Source organism: Bos indicus x Bos taurus, chromosome 15, assembly GCF_003369695.1.
Source record: "Bos indicus x Bos taurus breed Angus x Brahman F1 hybrid chromosome 15, Bos_hybrid_MaternalHap_v2.0, whole genome shotgun sequence".
NCBI classification, from domain to species: domain Eukaryota; kingdom Metazoa; phylum Chordata; class Mammalia; order Artiodactyla; family Bovidae; genus Bos; species Bos indicus x Bos taurus.
In genome coordinates, this window is record NC_040090.1 from 49,370,889 (window position 1) to 49,394,275 (window position 23,387).

At 52.6% G+C, this 23,387-nt stretch overlaps 1 protein-coding gene across 1 annotated transcript in view; it reads left to right on the top strand.

Annotated features, from left to right (window-relative positions):
- The window catches only part of OTOG (otogelin), an 89,958-nt gene that overhangs the window by 46,153 nt on the left and 20,418 nt on the right, over positions 1-23,387 (top strand). Inside the window, exons 31-42 of the mRNA XM_027562082.1 lie at positions 1,224-1,250; positions 3,829-3,996; positions 8,202-8,480; positions 10,575-10,692; positions 11,250-11,329; positions 11,816-13,617; positions 14,438-14,606; positions 14,895-15,040; positions 15,631-15,720; positions 17,553-17,736; positions 22,002-22,222; positions 22,404-22,542. Of these exons, the coding sequence (XP_027417883.1) occupies positions 1,224-1,250; positions 3,829-3,996; positions 8,202-8,480; positions 10,575-10,692; positions 11,250-11,329; positions 11,816-13,617; positions 14,438-14,606; positions 14,895-15,040; positions 15,631-15,720; positions 17,553-17,736; positions 22,002-22,222; positions 22,404-22,542 (3,423 nt within the window). The remainder of the gene's footprint in view (positions 1-1,223; positions 1,251-3,828; positions 3,997-8,201; positions 8,481-10,574; positions 10,693-11,249; positions 11,330-11,815; positions 13,618-14,437; positions 14,607-14,894; positions 15,041-15,630; positions 15,721-17,552; positions 17,737-22,001; positions 22,223-22,403; positions 22,543-23,387) is intronic.

Consider the following 23,387-nt stretch of genomic DNA (forward strand, 5'->3'; position numbering starts at 1 on the left):
TTTCAAGTTCAATCTTCTGAATCCACAAGTGAGGAAAAGCACATACTTGCCCATAACCACATGGTGTGTCAGTCTACTGATTCCGAGTGCTCTTTCCAGAGGGCAGTGCCAAATGCAGAGGAATAGTGTTCATCATGGGGTGTGGAGGGTGCGGGTGGAGTTGGTGGCCTATGAGTGAGGGAGGCCCTTCCTCAGCCTTTGTCCCAAATCTACTGGGTCAACTGACTTCTCATGGTCTTGCTCCTGGGCTTAGGTGCCCCCTGCAAAGTGTTAGTGATAGGTGCTCAATTGTGACCTTTGTGACCAACTCTTTGTGACCCCATGGGGCAAGATCCCAAAGGGCAAGATCCCATGTACTGTGTAGCCCACCAGGCTCCTCTGTCCATCGAATTCTCCAAGCAAGAATACTGGAATGAGTGGCTATTCCCTTCTCCAGGGATCGAACCCAGGTCTCCTGCATTGCAAGCAGATTCTTTACCTTCTGAGCCACCAGGGAAGCCCCCTGCAAAGTCCCCAGCTTATCTCAGTGGACTAATCCATGGCTGACTTGCCAAGGGAACAGGCTGTGGTGCTGTGCTGAGCCACTAGAGGGCATATGGAGCACATACTTGGAGGAGCTCATCAAAGCCTGATGGAAACTGCGCTCAGGGCCTTGGATCCTGGAGGCCTTTGGGTTCTTCTTATCCATGCTGTTAAAAGACCAACTTCTGTCTTGTGCTTGCATTTCTCTAGTACCTTCCACAACATTTTCGACTGGAGCTTCCATTTCTTTATTTTTTTTTAAAAAATTATTTATTTATTTTTTAAATTGAAGGATAATTGCTTTACAGAATTGTGTTGGTTTCTGCCAAACATCAGCATGAATCAGCCATAGGTATACATATGTCACCTCTCTCTTGAACTGAGCTTCCATTTCTTGATTCTATTTTTGCCCTTTGGGATCACACAGAAAACACCCTTCTGTCCCAGCATTCATTCATTCAGTTCATGCTGAATGCCTACTCTCGGCCAGCCTTTGAGCTTTATGCTGGGGGCAAAGAGAGGAGCCATTGTATTTCCTACACTTTAAGACATCTGGATCAACAACCATGTCTGAATCTTGGAGTTTGGGAGGCAGGCCAGGTCCAGCCCTTGGGGAAGGAGGGAGAGTTGGGATGCTAGGGCCCTTGGCCCTGTCCATCTGTTCCAGGCTTCTCAAGAGGTCTCTGTTCTCTGTCTTTCAGCCTATGACTGTGACTTCTTTAACAAAGGTAAGCTCAGCCTTGAAAGCCGAGGCATTGCCATCTGTGCCCTGGTGCCACAGCATCAGCCATCCTGAGGCCCTGCTGGTCCTGAGTGATGTGGGGCAGGAAGATTCCATCATGCAGAGAGGGCCCTGACAGTGCAGGGCCCAGAGATGCCCTGGGACTCTGCCCAGCAGCTTCTGCTGCCTCTGTCAGAGCCCAGGGCAGGCTAGCTTCCCGGGTGTGCTCATGTGGCAGCTTCACCAGGAAATGGAAACCCCTTTTGCACCAGTGCTGCCCCATAGCCTTTATCATCTGGCTCATCAGGCCCATGGATTCTTGTCTTGGGTTTCCTGAAGCTTTGAGTTGGCAAAGGCGGGTGCAAACTGCTCTTCCTTTGTTGGGGGCAAAACCTGTGGTCCAGCGCAGTCTGTCAGATTTATCTTCAGTTTTAACCAAGGTCTCAGGGTAACAGGATATGCTCCAACTTCTCACTAACTAGGTCATGACTAAAGACTCCAGGGAGGTTAATGTCCAGTGTTAGAACCAATTAGTCAGTTTAATCACTGGGGTTGGATGGGATTGGAGGGCTGCCCAGGAATAGTTTTAAGCACTGATCTTTGTGTGGTGGGGCCAGGTTGGCCGAATTAAAAGCTCATCAAGTCCTTGATGCCATTCACCTTTGACTTCTGAGGTCCCCTCTGCCCCTGCTTCCAGGCACCATCCTGCCAGGAGCAAGTCTATATGGATACAAGCCCAAGGCTTTTCCCCTATTACCCACATGATCAGATTTTGGTTTGCGAAACGTCCCCCTGGAGGGTGAAATAGTGGGGGCCTGACTAGAGGGACAAGGATACCAGGTAGGGGGTCCATGACATGAGAGCTGAACCAGGTACAGCATGATTATTTACAATAGCTGCAGCAGCAGCTCAAGGGGCACCGGTTTCCTAGACAATCACAACAGCCCTGTAACCGACCTCACAGGCTTTGGTGTGCCCTGCCTTCCAGGGTCATCCTTCCAGTCACAGTCCCTGCTGTGACTGAAAATATTAGCCTCAGCGGGCTCCTGATAGCCCCTGACCTTTAACTCCTGGAGGCCTGAATCTGTGCTGGGAGGACTGCGGTCCCTTCACAGGCAGGGTCTGTCTGACACCAGGCAAGACATTTCAGCAAGACAGCTCCGAGCAGAGTTTTCTCCCTTCTGTGGCATTTTGGGTGGCAGTAACTGACAAAGGACAGGCTGCTTCTAGCATCCTCCACCCACCCACCCACCCACCCATCCATTCCTTGCTCGGCTGTGCTGCCAACATTTTCTCTGGTCCAGGCCCTTGCCGGGTGCTGGGGATGCAATGGTTAACGAGACCTGTCCCAGTGGAGCTCTGGAGCCAGCCCACCCCAACTCTCTAGAACCCACTGTGTCTTCTTCACTCCACATTCAGTTGGTGTTTGAAGCTGACCGCTGGTGGGAGTATTCACACCATGGAAATCAGCAAACATTACCAAATGGGGTTTTGTGTATTCATTTTTTGAGTGCTGACTGTTCACCATTTCCCAGCACAGCACTGCCTGTGTCCCGTCTGGTAGGGGAGACAGATGTGGTCTCCCCAGTTGAGACCCTCCTCGTAAGAGCTGTGATCAGCATGTACCATGCACCGATGCTGCTGGAGCACAGGGGAGGAAAGATGCTCACATGTGAGAGGAGAGGGTGCGGGGAGAGCTGCACCACAGAGGCGGCATTTGAGCTGGGCCCCAGAGATGGAGGAGGCGTTGGCCGCAGGCACAGACAGGGAGGACTGTGCTGAGTGGGTGGGGCGGCATGGGTGGAGACAGAAGGTGGAGCGCCTTAGGGTTCTTACAGGGAAGAGCGAGAGAAGTTTGGTGTGGCAGGGGCAGGGGTTGGGGCTTGAGGGGTCCCTGAATTCAGGCTGGGCTCTTGGACTCTATTCTGAGGGCAGAGGGGAGCTGTTGAGGAGTTGCAGCAGGGACTGGAAAGATGACTCTGGAAGGCAGGGCACACCAGAGCCTGTGAGGTTGGTTACAGGGCTGTTGTGATTGTCTGGGAAACCTGTGCCCCTGTCCCGCCTGTGCCGACAACCCCAGGAACCCAAGAGACCCAGAAGAGACACATGTTTGAAAGAAGTGGATAGATGCTAACGCTGAACCCAAGCCTTTCTGGCCTTTACTCTCCAGACCTCGGGTGGGCAGAGACTACACAGATGTCTTCTCCCAGGGGCAACTCTGAATAGCACAGCAGCTGGGATGGTAGAGTCTCAGGCAGGGGGACTGGCTGGTGGAGAGACGTTGCGGACCCAGATGCCCACCCCCACACCCCCACCCCTCTAGGGGTGGCCTGTTTCCAGGCTTCCCAAAAAGTGGTTCAGGGGCTATGAAGGGGGTCAGTTCCTCAGTGGCTGGCAACCTGGGCCTCCTGTCCCTTGCTTCTGGAAATCAAGGTCCCCAGGGCCTGGGGCAGAGGACGTGACCCAGTGGAGCTCTTGGGCTTCTCTTCTCCCCCATCTCAAGCAAGGCTGGGCAGGTAGGGATAGATAGGAGGTGAGCAGAGGCCCAGGGAAGCAGGACTTATGACTGGGCCCCCTTTCTCCAGCACTAGGGAAAGGCCCCTACCAGCTGGCTAGCTTGGCAGCCGGCGGTGCCTTGGTGGCCATGAAGGTGGCAGGCAGTGCCCTGGTCCTAGTGAGAGCAGAGGACGTGGCGCCGGGGGACATTGTGAACTTCCTGCTGACAGCTGCACTGTACAAGGCTAAGGCCCACGGTAAGGCCCACCCTCTGGCCCTTGGTGGAAGGAGGGGCAGATGCTGTGACCCTAAGCCAGCTCTGGTAGCTGGAGAAGTGTGGGATTCCAACAGGTGCCCATTTCCTAGTTGAGACAGGGTTCTGGGTCAGCCTCTCAGCCTCTTTCAAGAGACACTGTCCATCTTCTTCCTGAGAGATCAGGGAGGCCAAGGTCCAGATGAACCTGTGCACCCTGCCTCACACAACAGCTATGTTCCAGAAAAGCCAGGTGGCAATAATTACTACTTCCCCTCCCCTCCCCTCTGTCTCTCTCTTCCTCCTCCTCAGCCCCCTCTACTTTTAAGATTAGACGGACTTCAAATGCCAGAGGGGAGCTGGCTAATGTATTGACTGCAGCAGAACTTCTCCTGTGAATGGAGGAGCGGGTTCTTGATTTGCTCAGTTGTGGTTCGGAATTCTGGACTGGTGGGTTAACACAGACTGAAGCACATAGCCCATGTCCTGAGTCTCAGACTGTCAGCAGACTCGAAGGCTTAGCTGTAGTGGGCACCATCTTCTCTTCGGAGTGCAGTAGTGCCTGAGGGTTGGCAGGACCTTGCCTGGTGGGGAGTGACCCCCGGGTGGTATTTGTATTGGGTCCTGGGCCATCCAAAGCCTCAGTTCACCAGTGCTGGGAAGCCTTCTCTTCTGTGACCATTTCTGCATGTCCCAGCATGCAGTCACTGTGATCAGAGTTTCTTCCCCAAATCCTGTTGGTCCTATCTAGTCAGTATCTCCTAATCACAAGGATGGTTCACACAGCCAATCCCAGTGTGGACTGGCGTCTTGAACCAAGACACGGCTCAGAGAGTTCATTCTAGCCTGAGAATTTAAGTTCTCATGTTCTTAGGATCTGTGGTTTGTCTAGTTATGAGGATCGTCCTCCCCTCTCTTAATTTCTCTCCCCTCCTCCCTCCTTCCTCTTCCTCCTCTGCAGCTTCCCTTGCCTCCCTCCCTTTCACTGAACCCTGTTCCCATGCCAGGCACAGAGTTGGACACCAGGGAACCAGCAGTGTCAGAGACATCATCCCTGCCCACCAGAAGTCCACCGTCCCACCCAGCGGACACAAAGGCAGTTACAGTGCCTGGGGGAAGGTGGAGCCCCTAGCTCAGTCTTGGGGAGTCAAGAGAGGCTTCTTAGAATATGTTCCTCAAGGGGTTGGAAGGAGCCAGGGAGGAACCTGTAATCCAAGTGGGTCTTTATCCTGAGAGCAGTGGGGAGCCATGGAAGGGCTTTAAGGAGAGGAGGGACACCCCAGCACAGCTCGGGGTGATGTCCATGGTGGGGTGAGTCAGGGGTACAGGAGGAAGTGCCGGGAGGAATCCCATCACTGCATGAGGAAACGTGGGCATGAGGAGCCAGGGACTAGGCTATGGGAGGGCCAGAAGCACCTCCAGTGTCCCCCAAAGAGAACGCTTCCTCCCTAGACATGCCTGACCTTCAGATCTGTGTGGTCCTGCTTGAAGAATTAAGGGTGTCTTACAACCTTCCAGATGTAACGGGCCATCTGCTTAGTGGGAATTTTCTATTCCCCATTCAGTATTTTAGTCCAGTAAGTAAGGTCTAGTGGAGAGGGGGTGTTGATTTTCCAGTGGTTTTATGGCGTGTTAAGCAGAACCTAGAGTAGCCTGACCCTGGAGAATGTCACTGTGGATGGGATGCCCTGAGGCTGTGAAAGCCAGCCTCCATTTCGGTCAGACCTGGGTTTTCTGAGCAGCTGGGGGCAGGACCTAGTGAGGACCCCGCTTCCCCTCCCACCCCATCCTGTGCTCCTTCCCTGTGCTGAGCCCAGAGTACTGGATAGCAGAAGAGAATGTCCCTTCCAGGTAAGCTCTGGGGTGGCTACGTGGAGGAGGTGTCCTTTGAACTTAGCCTTGAAGAACGGGAAAGACTGTGATGGAAAGAAATGTCACCGATGTGAAAAGGTCACAAAGAGGAGGACTCAGCGGTCCTTTAGCCTAAGCCTCTCCCTGGCAGTCTTGACCCCGCATGGAATGTACTGAAGGGACACATTGCTACATCCCGGCAGCACGTCTCCCTGGAGTATCAATTTTCATTCAAGATTTTTAGAGGAGGTTATCTATTATTGATTCTATTATTTATTATTAATAATAGACTTATTATTAATACTATCTCACTATTCTGTAGTACCTACCATGTGCTGGGCACTGTTCTAAGTGTTTCACCTGTAATAACTCATTTAATCCTCACAACAGTCTTAGAAAGTAGTTGCTATCATTTAAATTACTTTCCCAGTTTACAGATGTGAGAACTGAGGCCCAGAGAGGTTAGGTAACTTACCCAAGGGCACTTGGAAGTGACAGCAGCCCACTTTTTGATAGGTTGCCTCCCAAACAGAGAAATTAAAAGAGAAATAAAATTTAGAATGTGAAAGTCACTTGATTAATTAAAGTAAAACTCAAGACTCTGCACAGTCAGTCCTCTGTATCCATGGTCCTACATCTAGGAATTAAAACCAACTGCAGGCAAAATTTCAGATGTGAAACCTACAGATCAGGATGGATGACTGCTAGGACATTAAACATCGCAGACTTGGGCATCTGCAGATTTTGGTGCTATTGGGGGTACTGAGGGATGACTGTACCTCAAGCTTTGGGTTTCAGCCTCTCCCCTGTTAGGAGGACTTAAGGACAAATGATTGAGAAACTTGGTTTAGGCCAACCCCAGTCTTCACAAAGGAGAAAGCCAAGACTCAGAGATGGGGAGTGACTTACCTGAGGTCACACAGCAAGGGACTTCACGCTCCACCCCTCTGGGATGCCCCATGCCCACTCCTGGATCCCATCCCTAGGGCTGACTGCACGGTGGTTAAGAGTCTGGACTCCAATCCTGCCTCCCTCATCCACCATCAGTGTGACTCTAGGCCTCGCTTCCCTCATCTGTAAAATGGGAATAACAGTGTCATCACCTTCTAAGCTATTATAAGAATTTGCTTCTTCTCTAAGTTTACACCCCTGCCCCTCCACATCTGCCACTTGAATGTCAGCTCCATGAAGACAGGGGTTTTGTCCTTTTGTTCTTTTTTGTGTTCCTGATGCCTAGAACAGTGGCTGGCACATGATGGGCCCTCAGTAATATTAGCTGCTGAATGAGTGAATTCACTGCCTCACAGGGCTCTCTTGGAATTTAGTACAAGCAGCGAGCAGAGGGCTTGCTTGCTTAGCATTGCGCCTGGCACGGAGTTAAGTCCTTGCTCAGTTGCAGTTGTTGTTGACATTAATAATGAGTTCTTCCTCCAGTTATCTCATGTCTTCTCACAGCTGCCCAGGGAGGTCTAACAGGAACTCCTGGGGCCACGAGGGGAGGGGTGGTGATGGGGGAGACGCACCAGGTCGGGTGCTGGGCTTTCACACGTTGTTCATCCTTCACAACCTGGAGGCGTTAATTCACTTGCCCACCACATGCCAGCCGTGGCAGGCAGGGACTCCAGACACCTGCTTGTGGATTTGGGTCCTGACCCTGCAGGGCCCTGTGTGTGTGTGTGTGTGTGTGTGCGTGCATGTTTGTGGGGGGGCGATCCACCCAGCAACAATGCACTCTCTCTAGAAATAGGCCCTGGTGGAGACAGGAGAGAGGACAGAGGGGCCCAGCTCTGGAGCAGTTTCCCCTCCATGAGCTGGACTCAAGTCCCCAGGTCCCCCAGCTCTGGCCCTCTGGGATTCTGTAAGGGGCAGGACCACGGAAACTGAAGCCTGGCAAATCAGCAAAGCCCAGCTCGTCCAGTACGTCCCACGGAACAGAACTCTGGGACGGCCGTTTCTGTCTGTCCTGCTCTCCACTGTTTTCTCAGCATCTAGAATAGCACCTGGCACATGGAGGGGCCTCAGACATGTTTGCAGGAGGGGGGAGGAGGGAGGGAAAGAGGGAGGAAGAAGGGAAGGCGGGAAGGGAAGAAAGGGAGGGAGGGGGTGTTTTGGTCACCTGCATAAGGCTCTGTAGTTGGGACTGTAACTCCCCCCGTCGCCACCCGCTCAGGCAGAGGTGGTGTGTGCAGAGGGGCGGCCAGCAGGCCGAGATGGGTGGGCCGAGGGGAGGTGGCTCAGGCTTGGAGGAGCAGGGCCCAGTCCTGGGTCGCTGAGACTGCAGATGGAGCCTGGGTGTCTGCCCCGCCCCCGCCCATCTGGATCCCTCTCTGCCGACTTTACCCCCATGGCTCTTTGCAGACCCAGATGTGGTGTCCCTGGAGGCAGCGGACAGACCCAACTTCTTCCTACACGTCACAGCCAACGGGTCTCTGGAGCTGGCTAAGTGGCAGGCCGACGATGCCTTCCGCCACCATGCCTCCTTCTCTCTGCACCGGGGGACGTGGCGGGCGGGCCTGGTGGCCCTGGAGTCCCTGGCGGAGCCCGGGGCCTTCCTTTACGTGTCGGGCCCAGTGCTGGCCCTGCGGCCGTACGAGCACACGGAGGCCTTCCGCTGGGGCACGCTATTCCGCCTTCTGGGTAGGTGTCTACCCTGCCTCACTCTCCCTGCCCTCTCCCCACCTCACTCTTCCCATTGCCCCTGAGAGACGAGACCTTCACTCTCCTGCTGCAGGGAGGCCACACGGTGCCACCCCTGAGACGGGAGAGGACCTGGCCTCCATGTTGGTGGCCCAGGGAGCCTTAGGCAGTGCGGCTTGGTGCCCAGCCAGTCTCCCGGGTCTGCCTACTCCTGCAGGCCATTTACATGGTCTAAAAATAGGGCGGCCTTTGTGGAAGCAAGGAGGAAAGTGATCATCCTGGCCACAGCTTGTGTAGCCTGCTGGCTCAGGTTTCCTGCTGATGGGGGCACATGCCTGCCCTGTGAGCTCAAAGACTGCCCACTGGGGCACAGACGAGGAGCCCGCAGACCCCCCGTGCCCACTGAGAGGCCTGGACCCTGGGTGGTGATGGGGCAGCTTCGTGCCCTTTCTAGCCGAGACCAATGGCTTCCAAGGCTTTGCCATACCCCTGCCAGGTGGGTCTGCCCCAAAAGTAGTTGCTCTCTGCCTACACCCTGGAGACAGTGATTATAATGTCCTCACTGCCCCGGGCTGGCCTGTCTGTCTTGTATGTGGACGTGTATGTTTGCGCTCGTGTGGGCACCAGTGCTGTATGAATGGATCCATTTACACGCACATGTGTGTAAAAGCGCCCCCAGTCAGCCTTTCCTTTACCATCCCCTGCCCCTCCCAGCCCAGGGCGAGGCCAGCTCACTCTTACACTCAGTGGTCACCTGTCAAGTCCACCAGGGACCCCACCCAGCATGGATTCATCACCAGCTGTGATGCCAGGACTGTGTCCCTTGCTGGAAGTCACCAGGGCAGTGAAAAAAGCCCAGGCTATGAAACCAGACAGCCTTGGGTTTGAATCCTGACCCCTGTCCTTGGCACTTGGAAGAGCCCCAGAACCCCTCTCCCTGTTTCTTCTCCCTGGGACATTTGCCTCAGAAGGTTGTTGTGAGGATTGACTGTCTCCTGGGCTTTGCTCTGGGCCTGGCTCACAGCAGGTGTTCCTCAGATGTAAATTCCCAGTTCTGGTCTCAAGGATCTTAGAAAAGCAGGCTTCTTTACAGTCAGCAGCAGTGTTGGAGACTGAGGAGTCAGAATGGGGCTGCTCCCTCCAGCCTGCTGGGGAGCTTGCCCACACCTCCCAGCTCAGGCCACAGTTTCAGAGACTGGTCACTTGTGCCAATGTGGTCTGGGGTCTTGGTGGCTCAGACAGTGGAGAATCTGCCTGCAGTGCAAGAGACCTGGGTTCAATCCCTGGGTCAGGAAGATCCCCTGGAGAAGGGAATGGCAACCCACTCCAGTATTCTTGCCTGAAGAATCCCATGGACAGAGAAGTCTGTTGGGCTACAGTCCATGGAGTCTCAAAGAGTTGGACACGACTGAGTGACTAACACACCACCTCAAAACCCTCCATGGTCTCCAGACTTTCCATGAAGATCCTTCATTTGTCAAGGCACTAGCTCAAGGCCTTTTTAAAGGAAATTACTTCTGGGAAAGTCTAATATTCCCAGCATCTTCTGTGATTAGTTTCTTCATCTTTAAAATAGTGCTACCCATGAGGATGAGTGAGTAAATACCTGTGAAATGTTGAGTGTTGTGCTTGCTGTTAAGAGTTGGCTGTTGTTATCATTAGCCACCAAGGTCAGAGGGGGCAATTCTGGCCACCAGGGCCTCAGAGGGGCAGGTGACAGGGCAGCCTCATGGAAAGGTCAGGGGTCCCAGCCTCTTTGGCCACCTCTCAAAGTCCAGCCCCAACTGCCTGCTCCATAGCCCCACTGCTGAGACTTCAGCCCCCACAAAACCAAGGTCCCAGGGTCCCAACCCAAGGATCCCCCAGACACTGATCTCAACTCTCAAGAATACAGTTTCTCCTTAGGTTGGCTTTTCATTTTATTTTAAAATTTCATTTCAGTCTTCACTTTTTTTTCATGAGTCCATTCATCTCTTCCATGGAGCAGGATGGGCATGGGCTGAGCTGGGATGACCTCTGTGCTCGGGCACCTGGTCAGGAGCTGGTGCCTGGTGTCACTCAGTCTCAGGGCCCTGGGTTTGGTTGCCTTTCCAGATGCCAAGCCCTCAGGGGCTGCCTACCCCACTTGTGAGTGGCACTATGATGCCTGTGCCAGCCCCTGCTTCCAAACCTGCCGGGACCCATGGGCAGCCGGCTGCCGGGATGTGCCCAGGTGAGGGGTCATGGGAGCCAAGGTGCTTACACCAGTGTCTGACATTCATCTGTGTGAATGGGTTTGTATGCCATCTGCAAGTTTAGGCATGAGCTTGTACTGACGTGTGTGTGTTCACATGTACTTATACATATATATATGTTTTGTTTACTGGGTATGGGGATGCATGTGAACCAGGGTGAACCTGACTGATATGGGCATATGTGAATATGGATTTGTGCATGTGGGCATATAGCTGAGCCCTGTGCGTGTTCATGTGGGTGTAAAGGGTGGCTGTGGGCGCACAGATGTACAGAGCTGTGTGTATGTGCTTGTATATGAGCTGCAAGTATATGGGTGTTGGTGTAGCTGGGTGTGTGTTCATAAGAGTGTGTACACTGATGTTTTGGTAGACGGTGGACATATAAGTGTCTGTGTGAATGTTTTTGAGTCCTGCAGGTGTGGAGAAGAAACATGAAAATGTGCCTAAATGTACACATATGTGAGTGTGGGCACCAGGTGTGCATAACCAGCCCTTGTGCTCCAGACTATTAACTAGCGCCCTGCTCTGTCCTCAGGGTGGAGGGCTGTGTGCCCGCGTGTGCCACCCCCAAGGTCCTGGATGAAGTCACACAGAGATGCGTCCACTTGGAGGACTGTGAGTGGCCTGGACTTCTCACCCCTCCTCCAGTGTCCTCTAAATCCCCCGGTCTCACTGACCAGTCATGCTCAGCAGAGCCCCCTGGTCCCTGGAGAAGCAGAGTCAGCAGAGGGGCCTCTGGAAGGTGATATCCTCTAGAGCGGGCAGGGACTCATCCAGTCCATTACCTGGCTTTTTATAGAGAGAAAATATGAGGCCCATGTGGGGAAGAGGCTGGCTTGGGGTCCTGTGCTGAGAATGTGGCCAGATTCAGACGTGAGGTCACTGGGCTCTGGACTCAGTGTTTGAGGTGTGGGGCAGGGACCTGCTGATGTCTTGAGTCATCTGACACCACGTAACAGAGGCCCTGGGTGGGTCAGCAGCTGCCTATCCCCCTCACCGAGGATGCTAGCCCAGGAGCCCCACGTCACAGCCCTGTCCAGTGATGACCCCTGGACGCAGGAGTCGCCCCATTGGCTGAGCCTCTTCTCTCGTCCGCCCCAGGTGTGGAGCCTGTGGATTTGGTTCCCAGGGAGGCCCTTGGCAACGAGACCCTGCCTCCCAGTCAAGCGCTGCCCACTGCCAGTGACAGGGAGCCGCAGTTTCCACAGGAAGCTCCCGGGGCCTCATCCCACAGGCCAGCGCTCACACCGACTGCCCCACTCACCACAGCCCTGAACCCGCCCACGGCAGCCACGGTGGGGCCAGCGCTGTCTCCAGGCCCCGCCCAGGCCACTCAGCAACAGCTCCTGGGAGTCACAGCCTCTAACCTCCCCGAGCACCCCACAGAGGCCCCGGCCAGCAAAAGAGTGACTGCTGGCCACCCTGCTAGCTCCGGGGCCCCAGAGCCCTCATCCCTCCCCGTTTCACAGCACGTGCCCACATCTGGCATGGGGTCAGGTGCCATGGAGACGACCAGGGTGACCGTGATCCTGGCCGAGAGCCCCAACATCACAGTCTCCTCTCTGTCACCCCCCGCTCCTCGCTTCCCCCTCATGACCAAAGCTGTCACTGTCCTAGGCCTTGGCTCCTTGCCCGTTAAGACGACGCCCCTCCAGCCCTTCCCCAGCCTGGAGTTGCCTGCAAGTCCTTCCTCCAGGCCTGTGGTTTCGCCGGCAGTGACCTCCAGGCCCCCCACTTCCTCAGGAGCCCGCGAGGCTTCTCTGACACCTGCAATGACGAAGGTCATGACTGAGACAGGGGTCCCACAGTCCATACAGGCCCAGGGCCCTTCCAGTCCCAGCAGCCCCCCAGCTGAGGCCAGAACAGCTGCAGAACAGATTCCTGCCCATACCCTGGTGACTGAGAGCGTGGAGACCGTGCCTTCCCCAGAGAAGGTCCAACCCGGGCCCGACCAGCCCACAGGCCTGCCAGCAGCCCCACTTCCAAGCCCGCTCCCCATGGCCTCAGCCCGCCCCGCCCAGCACGCCACCACAGCCGCCAGGCCCCCAGCTCAGCCCTCGGGGACTGCAGCTGCCGCCAGTCTGTCTACAGTTGCTCACTCGTTGGGGGCCACACCCTTCACCACTCTGGAGTCCACCCGGCCAGCCCAGCTCCTCTCCGGCCTGCCTCCTGATACCAGCCTGCCCCTGGCCAAGGTGGGGACGTCTGCCCCGGTGGCCACGCCTGGCCCCAAAGGCTCTACCCTAACCCCTCCACTCCAGCAACAGGCCACGTCTCTCGCCGTGGCCACGACTCTGCCTGCTGGGACCCTCAGTCCTGCACCGCCTCTAACCCTGGCTGTCGTGGCCCAGGGTCATCAGCCCGGTCATGCGGTCCCTCAGGCAACAGGCACGGCTCCAGGCCTGCTTCTGGGAGCCACACTGCCAACTCCTGGGGTCGTGGCCGTGGCTGAAGGGGTGGCCTCCACAGTATCTGCTGCCCCACGAAAGAGCACCACGGAGAAGACGGTCATTCTGTCCAAGCAGGTGTCTCTGCCCACCTGGATATCCGGCTCTGCCCAGGGGCGCCCCACGGAGCTCATGCCTGCAGTGGCCCACACTGCTGCTACCTTGGTGATGGGGGCCGAGGGCCCCTGGGCCAGCACGGTGCCCCTGGTGCCCACATCCTACCCGCTGAGCCAAGTCTCGGCCAGGACGGCCTCCCGAGAGAGCCCACTCATTCTGCCCCCACAGCTGGCTGAGGCCCACGGTACCTCGGCAGGACCTCAGCCCCCAGCGGAGCCGGAGGGAGAGGCCACCACCCAGCAGTCCGGGCGCTCGGCCCCCGCAGTCCAGAGCGTCTCAGCAGGTTCAGCCGAGGCCTTGGCAACCACTGCTGAGGCCAAAACGCCTGCCGCCTGTGTCGTGAGTGGCTTGTCAGGGTCTGCCCCGGTTTGTGGACTCTCTGTGCCTTCCCTCCTCCTGTGCCCCGGGGATTGGACACAATCCTGCTCTCACATCCTCACGCCTGGCTGCAGCTTCTCCTTAGCCAGCTGTCAGACTCTCAAATGACATTTAGCCACCGTCCTGGCCCCTGCCCCAGGCTCCTTGGGCCCCTGATGCCATAGCAGATCCCACATACCCCACCTGGAGTCCAGGGGCCTGTTGGATGGCTTGATGGGACAGCCAGTGTGACAGCATGGTGTGCTGGCGTGTGCGTAGCATGTTTATGTCTGTGTACCCACACGGGACTCTGTGTGAACTCGTTTGTGTTTACATGTACGGGACTCCATGTGAACACTCATCTATCTGCGTGTGTGCTCTTGTGCATGTAATGTATGTTGTTGCAAGATGGTATATGTCTGTGTGTTTGTAGGAAAAGAGATAAAGTGTGTGTGCGTGCGTGTTTTGGGTTTCTCTGAGTCTGAACTAGTGGTCCGCACACCTCTGTGCCTAGAGCTCTCTGCAGGGCCAGGCAGTTATGTAGACTCTCCGGCACTCAGTCCCTGACTCCAGTCTCACGCTCAGCCCAGCCCCAGGCCCTCGGTGGGGGCCGGTGTTGGGTGGGTGGAGGGAGGGTGAAGGCACCATTTCCTCATCGTTGTGCCTCAGGGTCCCCCACCCGCCAGAACCTGCAAGGGTAAGGATCTGTGCCCTCACGGCTGGGGGTGGGCCAGGACAGGGGACGTGAGCGGCAGCAGCCCCAAGGGGGTCACTCAAGCTGTTCCTCCACCCTCTGCCCCAGCCGATCGCCGAGCAGGACTGCGTCCGCCACATTTGCCTGCAGGGCGAGCTGATCCGTGTGAACCAGTCCCAGCACTGTCCCCAGGGCGCCGCACCCCCTCGCTGTGGGGTCCTGGGCCTCGCCGTGAGGGTGGGCGGCGACCGCTGCTGCCCCATCTGGGAGTGCGCCTGTGAGTCGTGGGGTCTGCTGGCACCTCCCGTGTCTCCCTCATACCCTTACCCTAGCCCGACCTCTGCCCCTCACCTGTGTACTCTTGGCTCTCGGGGTAACTTTGACATGAACCCACAGAAGGATCTCTGACCTGGCAGATTTCCTACCCCTGTGACCTTTGATCTCTGTGGGACCCTCCAGCCAGCCCCCTGGGCCTCTGGATCACCCTGGAAAAGGCCTAATGGTCCTGAGTGGTCTTGGCCCTGGGGGAGCATCTGTTTATTCTTCTCGTCTCTCCCCTCCCCAGGCCGGTGCTCAATTTTCCCTGATCTGAGCTTTGTCACCTTTGATGGGAGCCACGTGGCCCTGTTTAAAGAGGCCATCTACATCCTCAGCCAGAGACCGGAAGAAATGGTCACTGTCCATGTCCTCGACTGCAAAAGTGCCAACCTGGTGACTATCCCCTGCTTCCCTTCCTGCTGGGACCTCGGAACTTGACTAGGTTTGGAGGGGAGATTGAGCAGTGAGTTGGCTTTGTTGAGGGTTATCAGAGGCCCCTGCCCACAGCTCCTCTCAGGCAAGGGCCGGGTAGGTGTCTTAGGGAGCCAGCACTTGCGGAAGGAGTGAGTGGAGCGCCACCTCCTGGCCCTTCCTAGAGCCTGCACCATTCACTGCTCATCCTAGCAGCCCAGGCCCCTGCGAAAGGTACTGAAATGCCAGGAGCTGGCATGCCATCCCTAGGATGTGGTCTGTGGTCGAGGATGCTGGCTGCAGTGAACCACCTCCTGGGATGCTCCCACGAGCCAGGTGGAAGGAGACAGCTTTTTGGGGGGCTTGCAGGAGGTCAGGTGGAACCAGAGCACTCTGTGGGATTCTGTGCACCATCTGTACAGCTGCAGTGGGTGCTCTTAGCACATTGTAGGAGCGCTGGCTTGGGGGAATGGGGAGAGGCCTGTTTCCTCTGGTTCCTTCCTCTGGTTCCCAGGAGGAAGGAACCAGGAACACTGGCCTCCGGGTTGATGAGGGCTGGGTTCTCTCTGTAGGGGCACCTGAACTGGCCCCCGTTCTGTCTGGTGATGCTGACTGTGACTCACAAGACCCACGAGGTCACTATTGACCGCTTCAACCGCAAGGTGAGTGCGTCAGGGAGCCGGCCCACAGGTCAGGGCAGCAATCAGGCGAGGGGCAGGAGGGGCTTTGAAGCTTATTCATAACTTGGGGTAAAGGTGGGGAGGGACCCTGTAAAAAAGTAGTGCAAATTAGATATACTTGGAGGTGATTTTCATTAGGATGTTTGTGACCACTCTAATGTCAGGGGAGGAAGTGTGCCAGGAGGAATATTGTGACTGAAAAGAAGCTAAATGGCAAGAGACAGTAGCCTTAAATGATTGTGGTTAAAATATTGGATTGGCCAAAAAGTTCATTCAGGTTTTTCTGTAAGATGATGTGACGGAAAGACTCAAACGAACTTTTTGGCCAACCCAATATTTCACTTTTGCAATTTTTACAAAAATAGAAGGCCATGTGAACTCACTACTGGGGACTCTTCCAAGAAGGGGACTGTCTAAGCAAGGAGCCGTGAATTTAAGCTTGCATCGGCTTCCCATTAAGCCCACCTTTGTCAAGGAGGCCGGTGCCTGACCACAGCCCCCCTCTGTGTGGGGCACCTGCCCCAAGGACCTTGCCTTTGCTCCTCCCAGTGGGAGAGTGAGCTGGGCTTACTCCTTCTCAGGTCCCAGAGTCCCCGCTCTCCCCACCTCTTCCTGAGGTAAGACCTGCAGCCCTCTTACTAGAATCTGCTCATGAACACACTGCTTAGACTTCAGCATAATACTTGCTGGGTTTTGTCCCACATGCTTCAGGGTCGTGGAGCCCACGGCACTGTCTGTACAGCTCAGAAGGCTCGGGATAAGAGAGAGCCAGGGAATTGCCCAAGGTTAATGTTTTCTGACTGCTGGGCTGGGACTCCCTCTGTTCAGCACAGTAGTTTATGCACTGGATAATTTGCCAAGTGATTAATAAAACAGTGATACTTGGGTGAGAGGGTATAAAGTCATTATAAATATTTTAAAATCCTAATCTTTTCATCTCCCATTTCTACAGAGTAAAACTGAGAATCCATAATACATACAAATTTAACCTTGTCTGTATGTAGCAGGGGTTGTAGCTTTGAGTTTAAAGTGTTGCATATTTAACAAACATGCATTGAGCCCCCAATTTATGTCAGGCCTCAAGGCAGGTGCTGGGGATTCAAAGGTGAGTGACTAGACACAGTTTCTGCCTTTAAGAAGCTCACAGTCCACTGAAAGTCATGATGAAGAAACAAATCTGTCTTAAAGGCCAGCACAGATCTGGGAAGACTTCAGAGAAGGAATACCCAACCTAGGGGCTGGAGATTTAGGGAAAATCTCCCAGAATAAAAGGACTTCCCCCATGGCTCAGTGTTTGTAAAGAATCTGCCTGCCACGAAGGAGACATAGGAGATGCGGGTTTGATCCCTGGGTCAAGAAGATTCCCTGGAGGAGGAAATGGCAACCCACTCCAGTATTCTTGCCTGGGAAAAAAAATCCCATGAACAGAGGAGCCTGGCGGGCTACAGTCCATGGGACCACAAAGAGTCAGACACGACTGAGCAGCTAAACATATGAGCTTGTCCCAGAAGAAATGACCTGAGCAGAATCAGGAAAGAAGAGAGTGATCGGACGGGCTCAGGATTTGTGCGTATTTGGATGTATATAGAAATTGCCTGCCTCTGGCTATTTGCATTTGTTTCATTGTTTTGCGCTCATAAAAATGATTTCAGAATTTTTCTGTGCCGCCTTAGACTGTGTCTTGCCTGCATGTACCTGAAACAGAGCCTGTCACAGAGCAGATTTTTAATAACTGCTAGTTGGATAGATGGGTGGAGGGATGATTGAACAGGCAGACAAGCTGCACTCACGTTGAACACCCGCCTCCTTGCAAGGTGTCTGTGGACTCTCAGCCTGTGTGGCCCCCTGTGAGCTGGCACGGGTTCAGAATTGAGGATACAGGCCACATGTACGTGATCCGGACGCCGTCACACATCCAGATCCAGTGGCTCCACAGCTCGGGACTCATGATCCTGGAGGCCAGCAGAGCCAGCGAGGCCCAGGGCCGTGGCCTGTGTGGTGAGAGGGGACCCAGCTAGGGGAGGGAGATGACTCCTTGGTCCACCTCTGTCCCCAGACACCAGTTCCCCTGGAACAGGGAAAGCTGGGACAGAGTGCCGTGCCAGAGGTGGGACCAGTGGAGCCACTGGAGCAGAGACCTAATGTCTTGTGTCCTGGGGCTGAAGTTGCCAGCTGGGAGATGGTGCAGGGCTCTGGCCTCGGCCAGTTGTCACTTCAGCCGAGATGGTCTGTCAGCTTCCCTTGATAGCCTCCTAATACCAGATAATCCCCCCTGTCTGTGTATGCCTGGGCACTTCACAAAGCACTTCCACACTGATCTCACTTATTCCAGGTTATCCACACAATAGCCCTGAAGGATCTCCATTGAACTAAGGAAGAAAAGGGACTCAGAGAAGCTCAGTGGCTTGCCTAAGATCACACAGCAGAGCTGCCACAACACAGAACTAGTGCTCTTCAGACCATAGCATGATTACAGAGAGCTTTCCCTAAGAGTCTGGATGGATTTTGATAAGAAAAAAGGGTACAGGAGTCTGAGCGTGAGCTGCTGCTTCTTGCAGATACAGAAGGACCCCCATGAGACACTCCATGACAGACTGCCATGGTTATGATGGATGACACAGGAATACTTAAACACACATACTTGCATGCCCTCCACCCGTAAATCTGCACCCATTTTATTCATTCACACTCTGTCAAAATGCCTTCTACATATGCACTAACACGTGTCAGTCTGCACCCTGCTCATTCTCTCATTTGTGCACCACATATGTACCGAGTATCAGCCACTAGGGAGTAGGCAAAACAGGCAAAATGTGTCCTATGAAGCTTCCATTCCTACTGATATAACCATCTCTTCTTACACACACACACACACACACACACACACACACACAGGCACACACCACACACCTTTCCACCGCCATCAGCACCTCCTCTGCCATCCTTTCTCACCATTTCTTCCTTCCACTGTTTTTTTTTGTTTTTTTTTTTTAGGTTTCTTTTTTTTTTTTTCTCTAATTTTATTTTATTTTTTAAACTTTACATAATTGTATTAGTTTTGCCAAATATCAAAATGAATCCGCCACAGGTATACATGTGCTCCCCATCCCGAACCCTCCTCCCTCCTCCCTCCCCATACCATCCCTCTGGGCCGTCCCAGTGCACCAGCCCCCAGCATCCAGCATCATGCATCGAACCTGGACTGGCAACTCGTTTCCTACATGATATTTTACATGTTTCATTGCCATTCTCCCAAATCTTCCCACCCTCTCCCTCTCCCACAGAGTCCATAAGACTGTTCTATACATCAGTGTCTCTTTTGCTGTCTCGTACACCGGGTTATTGTTACCATCTTTCTAAATTCCATATATATGCGTTAGTATACTGTATTTATGTTTTTCCTTCTGGCTTACTTCACTCTGTATAATAGGCTCCAGTTTCATCCACCTAATTAGAACTGATTCAAATGTATTCTTTTTAATGGCTGAGTAATACTCCATTGTGTATATGTACCACAGCTTTCTTATCCATTCATCTGCTGATGGACATCTAGGTTGCTTCCATGTCTTGGCTATTATAAACAGTGCTGCGATGAACATTGGGGTACACGTGTCTCTTTCCCTTCTGGTTTCCTCAGTGTGTATGCCCAGCAGTGGGGTTGCTGGATCATAAGGCAGTTCTATTTCCAGTTTTTTAAGGAATCTCCACACTGTTCTCCATAGTGGCTGTACTAGTTTGCATTCCCACCAACAGTGTAAAAGGGTTCCCTTTTCTCCACACCCTCTCCAGCATTTATTATTTGTAGACTTTTGGATCGCAGCCATTCTGACTGGTGTGAAATGGTACCTCATAGTGGTTTTGATTTGCATTTCTCTGATAATGAGTGATGTTGAGCATCTTTTCATGTGTTTGTTAGCCATCTGTATGTCTTTTTTGGAGAAATGTCTATTTAGTTCTTTGGCCCATTTTTTGATTGGGTCGTTTATTTTTCTGGAGTTGAGCTGTAGGAGTTGCTTGTATATTTTTGAGATTAGTTGTTTGTCCGTTGCTTCATTTGCTATTATTTTCTCCCATTCTGAAGGCTGTCTTTTCACCTTGCTAATAGTTTCCTTTGATGTGCAGAAGCTTTTAAGGTTAATTAGGTCCCATTTGTTTATTTTTGCTTTTATTTCCAATATTCTGGGAGGTGGGTCATAGAGGATCCTGCTGTGATGTATGTCGGAGAGTGTTTTGCCTATGTTCTCCTCTAGGAGTTTTATAGTTTCTGGTCTTACGTTTAGATCTTTAATCCATTTTGAGTTTATTTTTGTGTATGGTGTTAGAAAGTGGTCCAGTTTCATTCTTTTACAAGTGGTTGACCAGATTTCCCAGCACCACTTGTTAAAGAGATTGTCTTTAATCCATTGTATATTCTTGCCTCCTTTGTCGAAGATAAGGTGTCCATATGTGCGTGGATTTATCTCTGGGCTTTCTATTTTATTCCATTGATCAATATTTCTGTCTTTGTGCCAGTACCATACTGTCTTGATAACTGTGGCTTTGTAGTAGAGCCTGAAGTCAGGTAGGTTGATTCCTCCAGTTCCATTCTTCTTTCTCAAGATCGCTTTGGCTATTCGAGGTTTTTTGTATTTCCATACAAATTGTGAAATTATTTGTTCTAGCTCTGTGAAGAATACTGTTGGTAGCTTGATAGGGATTGCGTTGAATCTATAAATTGCTTTGGGTAGTATACTCATTTTCACTATATTGATTCTTCCAATCCATTCCTTCCACTGTTTATGACTGGTGAAGGGTGCTGTGGTCAACCTCTGGTGGGTCAGCTACTCCCTATGATGCCTTTTTGACACCCCTCCATCACTCAATGCCAAGACACCAAAAATCTGACCATTAGGACTGTTGATAAAAATCTGAGGATTTTGTGTTAAATTATGCTTTATATTCATGAAATTAGTGGCTAGAGGTATCAGAGCAGAAGTCAGCTAATTTATCTCTATTTTATCCAAACTAACACTTGGTGTCTTGGGCACCTGCTAGACAACTTGGGGAAATATTGAGAGAGTGAGACTATAAAGGAAAATGAATCTTTGTACTCAGAAAGCAAGACAGACCTGCAAACTGAACCTGTCACACAAAATTGGGAAGGTCAGGGACCATGCATCTGAAGGGCGTGTGAAGGAAGGACTTAAGAGAACATGTTTCAGACAGAAGACAAGGGCGTGGAAGCGTGTGTTCGGAGCCTAGATTGTGAGAGATGAAGGCAATGGCACCCCACTCCAGTACTCTTGCCTGGAAAATCCCATGGACGGAGGAGCCTGATAGGCTGCAGTCCATGGGGTGGCTAAGAGTCGGACACAACTGAGCGACTTCACTTTTCACTTCACTTCACTTTAGAAGCTGTGTCAGATGAACTTGAGTCCCATCTCAGTGCCTTAACACAATAGAGGTTTATTTCTTGCACACGTAAATTCCTAAATGGAGATTCCTTCCATCCCGTGGCCCTGCCATTTTCAACGCAAGCTTCCAACTGCACAGTAGGGCAAAGAATTGGGCAAATTTTACGCATCCAGCCTGGAAGTGGCACCCATCACCTTCACTCACATTCCATTGGTGGGGGACTCATCACGTGGTCTCGATAGCCACAAGAGAGCCTGGGAGAAGTAGGCTAGCGGACCTTCCAGGAGGAAGAGGAGACAGGTGCTATAATTAGCTAGCAATCTCTATTAAAGCAGATTTTTTGGAGTAACTTTTAAATTTGATATAACGTTAAACTTAGAAGTTGCAAAACTAGTATAAGAAACTCTCATGTACTTTTTACCCAGATTTACCAAGTGTTCACATTCTGTCCATTTGCTTCTCTTTCGTTCTCTCTCCTTGTATCTGTGTGTGTGTGTATGTGTGTGTGTGTGTGTGTATACATGTGTATATGTAACTATTCATTTATATATGTATATATGCATTTTATCTGTTCAGTTCTCTATGCATATGCTGTTTATATAAATGCATTTTTTCTGAACCATTTGAAAATGTTTGAGACAGGGATCCCTTTATCCCTATGTACTTTGATGTGTAGTTCCTAAACAAAGACAGTTTCTTCCACAGGGAGTTGCTTGGCTTCTCTGTGTCGTATTTCTCTCATCTATAAAACGGGGATAGCAGTAATACCAGCCTCAAAGAGTTATTGCGAGGAATGTTCAGTATGACAGCTGGGGAGCTGGGAGTGGTAGAGATTACTGTGGCCACAGGGGTAATTCTGCCCCTTTCAGGTATCTGTGATGGAGATGTGGCCAATGACCTCACCCTGAAGGATGGTTCTGTGGTGGGTGAGGCCGAAGACCCGGCTCCCTTTCTGGACAGCTGGCAGGTGCCCAGCTCTCTGACCTCAGTTGGCCAGACCCGCTTCCGTCCAGACAGCTGTGCCACGGCCGACTGCTCGCCCTGCCTTCGCATGGTGTCCAACCGCACGTTCAGTGCCTGCCACCGCTTTGTAGGTGTCACTGGGCTCCAGCAGGGGGGACCTCCTGGGCTGAGAACGGCAGCTCCTCTGCTCCTGTGTGCAGAAGGCAAACTCCCCAGAGGTGTTGTTCTTGGGATGGGTCGGGCTGGGAGGAGCTGAGCCCTGGCATGTGGGGGGCCAGAGTAGCAGCACCATCTGATGCATGGCCCAGGTCCCCCCAGAGTCGTTCTGTGACCTGTGGATCCGGGACACCAAATACGTGCAGCAGCCCTGTGTGGCACTGACCGTGTACGTGGCCATGTGCCACAAGTTCCACGTGTGCATCGAGTGGCGGCGCTCCGACTACTGCCGTGAGTTGTCGGGGAGGGGAGAGGGGAGGGAGGCGGCGGAACCCCAGGGTCTCCTCCGTGCCTTCTGTTGCTCTCACCCCTCACCCTTGTTAGAGTGGGAGGAAGGCTCACAGGCCTGAGTCCGGGTCTGGGCTTTCCCAGGTTCAATTACTCATTCATTCACTCATGAATATCAATTAATACATTTACAAATATTTTCTAAATAAATCTATAAACTACTAACAAATTTAAAATTTTACCTTTATTATAATTTATATGAACACATCAAATAAATATTATTAGTTTATTATTTAGTTTCTTTGTTTCCTTGCCTCATCTGTTAAATGGGGGCAGTCCCTTGAGTATTGTTTTGAAGTTGACATGAGATAATGTGTACAAAGTGCTTCACACAGGCCCATCACGTGTTTCCATCTAGTAAACATTAGCCCTTCTCTCTTAGTTTTTGGTCGTCTTTCTCTTTCGATCTTTCCTCTCCTTCGTTGAGGATGGATGTGAGAGCCATTCCTCCCCATCCCCCATTAGGTTTGCACTGGTCGGGTAGGTGGGGTGGACCAGCCTAGAGTAGTTTGATTTGTAAATGTGAACACATCCAGAAAGGTTGGAGACAGCTCAAAGGAAGACCACATCTATAATATGACAGGCAAAAGATAAAAAGACAAGCTTATCTAGGGTAGTGTTTTTCGGGGGCTTCCCAGGTGGCTCAGTAGTAAAGAATTTGCTTGCTAATGCTGGAGCTGCAGAATACGTGGGTTTGATCCCTGGGTTGGGGAGATCCCCTGGTGGAGGAAAGGGCAGTCCACTCCAGTATTCTTGCCTGGGAAATCCCATGGCCTTAGTGGGCTGCA